Below are 9,271 nucleotides of genomic sequence, written 5' to 3'. Positions count from 1 at the left end.
CAAAGGAGGCTCCCTGGCTGCCCTGCTCCCTCTGGCTGAGGTGCTGAGAGCTCTGCAGCCCCTGCTGCCATCCCATCTGCCCAGGGCAGCACAAGAGCCCCGGCCTTGGGGCCCTCAAGAGCTGCTCTTGCTCCAGGCCCAGGGCCCATGCCAGAGCTTGGGCAGCCACAAAGCTGTGCCCATTTCTGTTCACTGCTGCTCTCATGGGGATGGATCCTCAGCCACTTGGAGTTGCTGATGAATTTTATTACTCTAGAGGCCTCTTCTTTCTTGAGCTCTTCAGTTCAGGAATTCACTGAGAAAGTCATGTAAACATTTGTTCCAAAACACCTGAACAGTAAAAACTCCTGGGAATCATATAAATGTTCAATCCTTCTGTGGTTAATTGAACAGATTTCAGACATGTATTTAAGGTGAATATACTGTATTGAAAAGAATGCAGAGAGAAGTGATTTGTCCTGTTTTCTCTTCCTGTTTATAGATTCATATCAGCAATGTCCAGTTGATATTGATCCCCAGTACCTTCTATTGCAGTCTAAATAGATATGAAAATCAAGAAGACCCTTCATGGCTGACAATCAATAACGCTTTGTCCCCGCCTCCTCCCCACTATTTCCCAATCCAAACCCTAGAACTCCTATGGATCAGGAATGGGGTGGCCAGCTGAACAAGGGATGTGATTCTTCCCCTGTGCTCAGCACTGGTTGGGCAGCATGTCCAGTGCTGTCTCCAGTTCTGGGCCCCCCAGTTTAGGAAAGAAAAGGAGGGGCTGGAGCGTGTCCAGAGAAGGGCAACACTGCTGAGGGCTCTGGGGCACAAGTCCAGTGAGGAGTGGCTGAGGGAGCTGGGGTTGTTTATCCTGGAGAAGAGGAGGCTCAGGGGAGACCTCATCACTCTCTACAACTCCCTGACAGGAGGGTGCAGCCAGGTGTGGGTCAGGCTCTTTTCCCAGGGAACAGTGACAGGACAAGACAACACAACCTAAACCGTCACCAGGAGATGTTTAGGCTAGATATTAGGAAATATTCTTTACAATTCTTCACATTGGAATCACACATTGGAACCCTGGGCTTTGGAATGGGCTGCCCAGGGAGGTGGCTGAGTCACTGTCCTTGGAGGTTTTTAAGGAAAGACTGGATGTGGCACTGAGTGCCATGGTCTGGGTGACAAGGTGGAGTTGGGTTCCAGGTTGGACTTGATGCCCTCCAACATTTTTTGAAGCCTGATTGATTCTCTGATGACTGCGACAGTACAGGGCCCTGGGGAAGCAAGGGGCCATTGTGACACTGCAGAGCCAAGGAGACCCTTGGGAGAGCCTGGGGACAATGGAATCAAGGGGCCATTGCTCCATTGCAAGGACTCTGGGAACTCAGGGAACAATTGTGACACTGTGGTGCCCCATGGAACCAAAGGTCACTGGTGACACTGCAGGATCTTGTGTCACCAGGGCTCCATTGTGACACTGCAGTATCAAGGAATTCATTGTGGCACTCTGAGGCCTCATGGAACCACAGAGTGCAACTGTGACCCTGCAGGGCCTTGTGGAACCATGCAGAGCATTGTGACAGGGCAGGACCTGGTGTCATGATGGGGCCATTGTGACACTGCAGGGCCCCATGGAACCAAGGGGCCAGGGCTGCTCCTCAGGGACTCCTGGAATGAAGGAAACATGTTTGACACCATGGTGGCCCTTGGGACCAAGAGGCCATTGTGACACTGTGGAACCAAGGAGAGCATTGCTGCACTGCCAGACCTCATGGAACCCAGGATCCATTATGACACTGCAGGGCCTTGGGGGACCACGGTGCAATTGTGACACTGCAGGGCCCAAGGATCCAAGGGACTTTGTGACACCAAGGTTTCCCATGGAACCAAAGGGACATGGTGACACTGGGAGGCCTCATGGAATAATGGAGACCTTTGGGACACTTTCGGGAACCCTGGTGACACCAAGCTGGGTGTGAGTGTTGATCTGCTGGAGGGTAGGAGGGCTTTGCACAGGGCCCTGGACAGGCTGGATCCAGGGCCCAAATCCAACAAGGTGAGGTTTAACAAGTCCCAGTGCCGGGTCCTGCACTTTGGCCACAACAACCCCTGCAGCACTACAGGCTGGGGACAGAGTGGCTGGAGAGCAGCCAGGCAGAAAGGGACCTGCAGGCACTGATGGACAGCAGGCTGGACATGAGGCAGCAGTGTGCCCAGGTGGGCAAGAAGGCCAATGGCTCCTGGCCTGGATCAGGAATGGTGTGGCCAGCAGGAGCAGGGCAGGGATTCTTCCCGTGCTCAGGACTGGTTGGGCAGCACCTCGAGTGCTGTGTCCAGTTCTGGGTCCCCCAATTTAGGAAGGACTTGGAGGGGCCAGAGCATGTCCAGAGAAGGGAAACAAGGCTGGGGAGGGGTCTCAAGCTCAACTCTTGTGAGGAGCAGCAGAGGCAGCTGGGGTTGTTTATCCTGGAGAAGAGGAGGCTCAGGGGAGACAAGGCAGTGTCAGGGCACAGGTTGGACTTGATGATCTCCAAGGTCTTTTCCAGCCTTGCTGATTCTGGGATTCTCTGAAACCACCCTTGGAGCAGTTGCAGGATGAGCCCTGGGCCTCCTCTTCAGGAGCTCCAGCAGCCCAGGTCCCTCAGCTTCTCCTGGCAGCCCCAAAGCCCATCCTCTCAGTCCTGCAGAGCCTCTGCAGCTCCTCCTCATTGCCCAGAACAGGGAGCCCCAGAGCCAGACACAGCAGCCCAGATGTGCCCCCCTGGCCTGGGGTGCCTCTGGCAAGGAAGCAGCAGCAGGCACTGCAGGAGCCTGCAGACAATTCCTGCAGCACTTGTAGGATGATCCTGCTGCCCAAGGGACGTTCCCATGGGGCCAAGTCAGGAACTGCAATGGGGAGTGGGGCCAGAGAGGAAAGGGCAAACAGGGATGGGCTGTTTGCAGGGCAGGGAACAGAGCTGGGCAAGAGGAGGAAGAAATTTATAGCAGAAGAGTAAAGAAAGCAAAGGTGAAGCCAAGGAAATGCTCAGGGCAGTTTGGAGGTGGCTGCCAGGCAGCCCTGGCTCTGAGCAACAGCGTCTGCAGTAGAACAGGAAACTCCCAGCTGATGGGAACAAACTTTCTGGCTGAGTGCAGAGGCCAGGACAAAGCTGAGTGGTTTCCCTGGTGTCCCCCAGCCCTGCCTGGCCCCAGGGGCTGATGGCATTTGTGCTTCCTCAGGTTCATGTCCCCACAGCAACAGCATGGGGGTGCTGGCCCTGCTGTGTGCAATGCAAACAGGGGCTGCTGAGGCAGTGCTGCCGTGTCTGTGCCTGCAAGGATGGGGCACCTGTGTGAGCTGGGGGAGAGGCCAGGGCTGCAGAGGGGGGATGTTGTTGGCAGCTGCATGAGGACGCTCTGGGACGCTGCCCTGGGCTGTGCAGCGCACTGGGCATGGATCAGCCCCTGCTCTGCTGCTCCTTCCCATCTGCCCCAGGGCCCTTGCAGAGCCCCAGCCTTGCAGAGCCCCAGCCACGGCCAGCCTGGGGCTGCTGACGGGGGTTTCTGTGCTGAGCCTTGGCCTGGCCGTGTTCTTGAGAGAGCCTGGGCAAGGAGCCTGGAGCCCCCAGGGCCTGGCCTGAGGCGTCAGCGCTGCCCCAGCAGTGCCCATGGCCTGTCCCTGCTGCAGCCCCGGCACTGCCACCCCCAGGGCTGTGCCCGGCCCCGAGAGCACTCAGGCCCTGCAGCAACACCAGGGCCACCAGGGCAGCGGGGCAGGGCCACGGCAGCAGCACTGGCAACACCAAGTGCTGCTGCTGCTGCTGCTGGGCACAGCTGCTGGGCCAGCACTGATCTGCCCCAGCTCTGCACACAGACATTGCTGCTGTAGCTCCAGAGAAGGCAACACAAGGGCATCTCTGCAGAAAACTCTGCTGGGAGATCCTTTAATTCCTTTAAAGCCACCAAGAGCACAGACCCTCATTGACACAGTCTGTGGCCACAGGGAAGGTGGAGAGAAATAAAATGAGAAATAGCACAAGGAATTATATTTCTTTATGGACAATATTAATAAAAGTAATACAAAAGAAAAAACCCACAACAAAACCAAAATGAGTATCAAAGATGACTTTTATTATGAATGAGTTGCAGAAATTGACCATCATTTTAATGGTTCCTGAAACCATCCAGTCATCAGTCTCCACACTGCAGCCTTGAGCTCCTGGTTCCTCAGGCTGTAGATGAGGGGGTTCAGGGCTGGAGGCACCACTGAGTACAGAACTGACAGGGCCAGATCCAGGGATGGGGAGGACAGGGAAGGGGGCTTCAGCTGAGCAAACGTGCCTGTGCTGATGAACAGGGAGACCACGGCCAGGTGAGGGAGGCAGGTGGAAAAGGCTTTGTGCTGTCCCTGCTCAGAGGGGATCCTCAGCACAGCCCTGAAGATCTGCACATAGGAGAAAACAATGAACACAAAACAAACAAATGATAAACTAGCAGTAACTACAAGAAACCGAAGTTCCCTGAGATAGGATTTGGAGCAGGAGAGCTTGAGGATCTGTGGGATTTCACAGAAGAACTGGCCCAGGGCATTGCCATGGCACAGGGGCAGGGAAAATGTATTGGCCATGTGCATGAGAGCATTGAGAAAGGCACTGGCCCAGGCAGCTGCTGCCATGTGGGCACAAGCTCTGCTGCCCAGGAGGGTCCCGTAGTGCAGGGGTTTGCAGATGGACACGTAGCGGTCGTAGCACATCACGGTCAGGAGGAAATACTCTGCTGAGACGAAGAACACAAAGAAAAAGAGCTGTGCAGCACATCCAGTGTAGGAGATGTTGCTGGTGTCCCAGAGGGAATTGTGCATGGCTTTGGGGACAGTGGTGCAGATGGAGCCCAGGTCAGCGAGGGCCAGGTTGAGCAGGAAGAAGAACATGGGCGTGTGCAGGTGGTGGCCGCAGGCTACGGCGCTGATGATGAGGCCGTTGCCCAGGAGGGCACCCAGGGAGATGCCCAGCAAGAGGCAGAAGTGCAGGAGCTGCAGCTGCCGCGTGTCTGCCAATGCCAGCAGCAGGAAGTGCCTGATGGAGCTGCTGTTGGACATTTAAGGAGCCTTGGCATGGGGATCTGTAAAAAAAGTAATCATAAAATAGTTGGGTTTGGAGAGGACTTGAAATATCCCAGCACAGCCTGGGGGCACTTTCCCCTCACTGCCTGCCCAGGGCTCTGCTGCCTGGAGCTGTCCCTGCCAGCAGCTGCTTCCCTGTGCCCAGGGCTGGGCCCTGCCAGTGCTGCCAGAGCCCAGCCCAGCCCTGGGGGCTCAGCTCTGCCCTGCAGAGCCCTCCCAGCTCAGGCACTGCCCAGAGGCAGCTCTGGCTCTGCAGGCTCTGCTAGAAACATGATAAAAACCTTGAGCTATTGGAAAAGTGACACTGATGCTGCCCCTAAGGGCTGATTTCTTTCACTGCCTGGTTTTGTAAGATCTGAGATAAAAAATTTCTCTACCTGAACTGAGGGATGATTATCTGTTTGCAATTTCCCATCCATGCAACCTAGAGCAGTAGATTAATAAAGCAGGATTTTCCCTTTTATTCAGCCCCTGCCTTGCTGTGCTCCCTGTATAATCTACTTGGAAATGTTCTGCAGTTAAATGCCATGCTGGGAGCAGTCCTGAACAATGCAGCATCCTCCCCACACAAGGAAAACACTTCCAAGCCTCACCAGCTGTCTCCTCTCAGGCAGATCTTGTCCCCCAGTGCTGGCAGCAGCTGCCAGGGCTGGCTGAGAGCTGTCCCTGGCAGGCAGCAGAGTCCCTGCCCCAGCACAGTGCCCTGGGCTGCAGGACCCTGCTCTGCAGGACAGCCCTGGGCACCCCTGGCTGCTCTGCACAAGAGACAAGCAGAGAATGTACTCACAGGCTCTGCAGGCATTGGCATGTTCCAGCTTGAGGAGATGGCTCCAGGAGCTGCAGCTGCATTGTCCTGCAGCCAGAGGTTCCTGTGCCAAGGGCTGGCAGTGATTGTGCCCCAGGCACTTCTCAGCCCCTTCCCAGCCCTGACTGATTGAAGCTCTCTGTGCCTCTGTGCTGTGCCCGGGCTGGCTGCAGGCAGTGCCCCAGCCCTGCTGGGCTGGCACAAGAGCTGCTCATCCAGAGAAATGTGCTTTTGAAGCTCTTCTTGGTCACCAGGAGCTGCCTCTGTGCCAGGAGCCCAGCCCAGCTCAGCAGCACAGACACAGCACCAGGACTTTAATCAGCCTCTGGGGCTTTGTGCTCAGGCCCTGGACATCAGGCCCTGAGAGGGAGCTGAAGAAACCTCTCCAGAACTCCAAGGCAGAATCCAACTCCAAAGTTTCTTGGACTTTTAATGGGTCCCACTGAGGGACACGACTGAGCAAGTGTCCCCAGGCCCCAGGCAGAGCAGAGAACTGCAGGCAGTGATGACAGGTGGGGACAAAGAGAAGCCAAGTCTGGGTGCCCTGGGGCACAGCAGGGTCTGTGCCAGCAAGGACTGGGAGGAGACACCTTGTCCTGAGGCCCTGGGGCCTCCTGGCACAGCCCCAGCCAGGCTGGGCACTGTCAGCCCCTTGTGCTGCCCTCAGCATCCCCCCCTAGCCCACATCCCAGTGGCCTCAAGGATCTGCTGCAAGGAGTCCCTGGGGAGCCTTGCTCAGCAATGGCCCTGGGGGCTCCTTCATGCTCCCTGCAGGGACTGCAGCTTTTTCAAAGGACTTTGGCTTTGGCTTTTGCCTTGGAGGCTCTGAGAGGTTTGTGCAATCATGGCCTCCAATTATCTGCTGTAATTAGTCCCTGGAGAGGCTTTGTCAGTAACAACACTCAGTGGGGCTAATTAATACTTCCGGGTACTTCAGTTATTTGAAGGTACTTGGTGTTTCCCTTTTGATACAGACTCTGTGAGAGGTTTGTGCAATCATGGCCCCAATTATCTGCTTTAATGAGTCCCTTGAGAGCTTTGTACTGACACTCAGTGGTGGTCATTAATGCCTTGAGATACTCAAGGTTTTTAAGGTACTTTATGGATTTAAGAATACTTTTAGATACTTTTAAGGATTTTCCTTCCTACACTGAGTCTCTGAGAGGTTTTTGTGCCATCCTGGCCTCCAATTCTCTCCTCCAAGAGTCCATGAGGAGCCTGTGTTGGGTATCTTCCCCCTTTCTGTTTTACAACAAAGATGGAACTGAAAGAATTTTGTAAGACTTTCTTAAAGCATCCAAATAACCATGGGACAATTAACAATACAAGAACAACCACTAAGATAATTATAGTCCTGTTTTAGCTAGATATCATCCAACCCTTTAGTCCCTTGGATTGGAAGAGTTTATTGACCCAGTCTTTGTTTTCCACTTGAAGCTTCTTGAACCCTTCCTTCAGTACCTGAATGCTCTTGTGGATTGACTCGCTGTGGCTGGAGAGGTTCATGCAGCACATGCCCTCAGAGTCTACACAGCCATGCCCATGTGCCCAGAGTAAAAACTCTATCGCTGTTCTGCAAGGTGGCGTGTCTGATGGTCTCTGTGTCTGAGAGCAGCCACTCAATGTGAGGGAGGCAGCATTGGTTTGCTTACTCAACAGGCACCCAGGATGGTCTGATTGCCCTAAAGCTTTAGCTGCAGCCACCCAAGGTAGTCCAAATTGGGGGTGCTACCATCCAATACCTGGATTAAAGCTTTCAAAGCCATCTCTTTGATATCATCCAATACTCCTCTGGGCATACCTGCTGCTTGATCATCTGGTAGGCTCTGTTGTCCTTCTCCAGCTAGATGGTTGATTGTCAATTCCGCCCTTGCCTCATTATTAGCATAGTCTGCTCTTAATTGATTTAGTAAACACTTCCATCCCCCTTCCCACAGGGTGTATTCTGTATAATATATTTTAAATCATAGGGGGTTAAGACATGTAAATATGGCCCTGATTAGGCCATTTAAACAAGGTAAGTCCCTCCTATGGTCTTTAGCTGCCCTACACAGATCCTTCATTTCCCTGTAAACCAATGGCTGACACCTGGGATTCTGCCCCCTTCTTTCATAACATATGAGGGCAATGAGGAGTTTTGAGGCTGTTTGCCAGTCTCCTTCCTTAACTGGAGGCATGGCCCAGGGTGAAGGTGGAATGATTGACAGTGGGGGCGTGACCCACGTTTGTGGGGGTGGAGTCTGGAGGTTCGTTCAGGGTGGAAGTGAAGGCTGTGGTAGCAGGAAGTGGAGGAGCCAAGATGGAGGGAGGATGGTCGGGCTCCTGAGCCACGTTCAGGCTCCTTCCATCTTGAGTCTCCAGGGCATGATGCTCCAAGACTGCGTGGCCATTGCCATCTTGGACCATCATGGAAGGTCTGAGAAAGGCAGGTTTGAGGGGAGGTCCCGAGTTAGGAGTGACCAATGGATTGAGTTTTCAACACACTGCTTGCTGGTGAAGGGTCTCAAGGATGGTGGGGAAGATGGGGGAGCATGCCGGGTCCCTTTTGATTGAAACGTTGTACAGTTTAACTCCCACTGAGTCCCAAAATTCAGTGGTATGGATTTCATGAGCAGAGGTGTCTGGAAAATTTTTAATGATCCACCTCATGATTGATTTTAATATGTTCTTTGAAAGTATTTTGTCATGATCAGTGAGAATTAACTTAAAGCATCCATATGCGCTCCTTTCTAATTTGGACATCTGGCTGCCCATTTTTCTCTTTCTCTGCCTTATGGGGAACAGCCACTAAAAGACCCCAAATCAGTTATGGGACATGGGTGCATAGTGTAAAAACACACTGTGACAAAATGGGCAATAAATGTCTTTCATTTCCCCAAACCCACCTGCAATCCTATGCAGGTGAAACCATTTTTGTCCCTGCTGATCCTGGCCAAGGTCCCTCAAAGAAACGATGAATCCACTGGGCCTGGCACAATCCAAAATCCTGGGGAGCACTGGCCTATCCATCAGCTAACCCCAGCTGACGTGACTGACACAGGGAGCCCTGAGTGTCATGGTCCCTGTTCGGGCGCCAAAGGTCACAATGAGGGTGGCTGTGACAAACCTCTCTGGTTCCCTGACTTCAGGGCAAGGGTGGCAAAAATGAAAAGGAGCAGGATCAATGGAGTTGTTTAAAAGGAACTTTAATAACAGGGTGAAAAGCAGTAAACATGGAGAAGTCGAGCACAGTATGAGGGGCAGGATCCAAAGACCCAAAACAAAGGGGAGCAACGACATGTACAACTGGGGGTAGAAACACTCTAGAACAATAACCATATAGGGGAAACAAGTAACCAGTAGGGGAGGAGAACTTGGACAAGTTAGCATAACAACACTAA

General features: G+C 53.4%; 1 protein-coding gene across 1 annotated transcript; it reads right to left on the bottom strand.

Annotated features, from left to right (window-relative positions):
• Positions 1–4,123: 4,123 nt before the first annotated feature.
• On the bottom strand, positions 4,124–5,062 carry LOC143692743 (olfactory receptor 14J1-like). Its single transcript, XM_077172985.1, has one exon. The coding sequence runs from the start codon at positions 5,060–5,062 to the stop codon at positions 4,124–4,126; it is 939 nt and encodes a 312-aa protein (XP_077029100.1).
• Positions 5,063–9,271: the final 4,209 nt, after the last annotated feature.

Source organism: Agelaius phoeniceus, assembly GCF_051311805.1.
Source record: "Agelaius phoeniceus isolate bAgePho1 chromosome W unlocalized genomic scaffold, bAgePho1.hap1 SUPER_W_unloc_2, whole genome shotgun sequence".
NCBI lineage: Eukaryota > Metazoa > Chordata > Aves > Passeriformes > Icteridae > Agelaius > Agelaius phoeniceus.
This window is presented reverse-complemented; position numbering and strand designations above follow the sequence as displayed.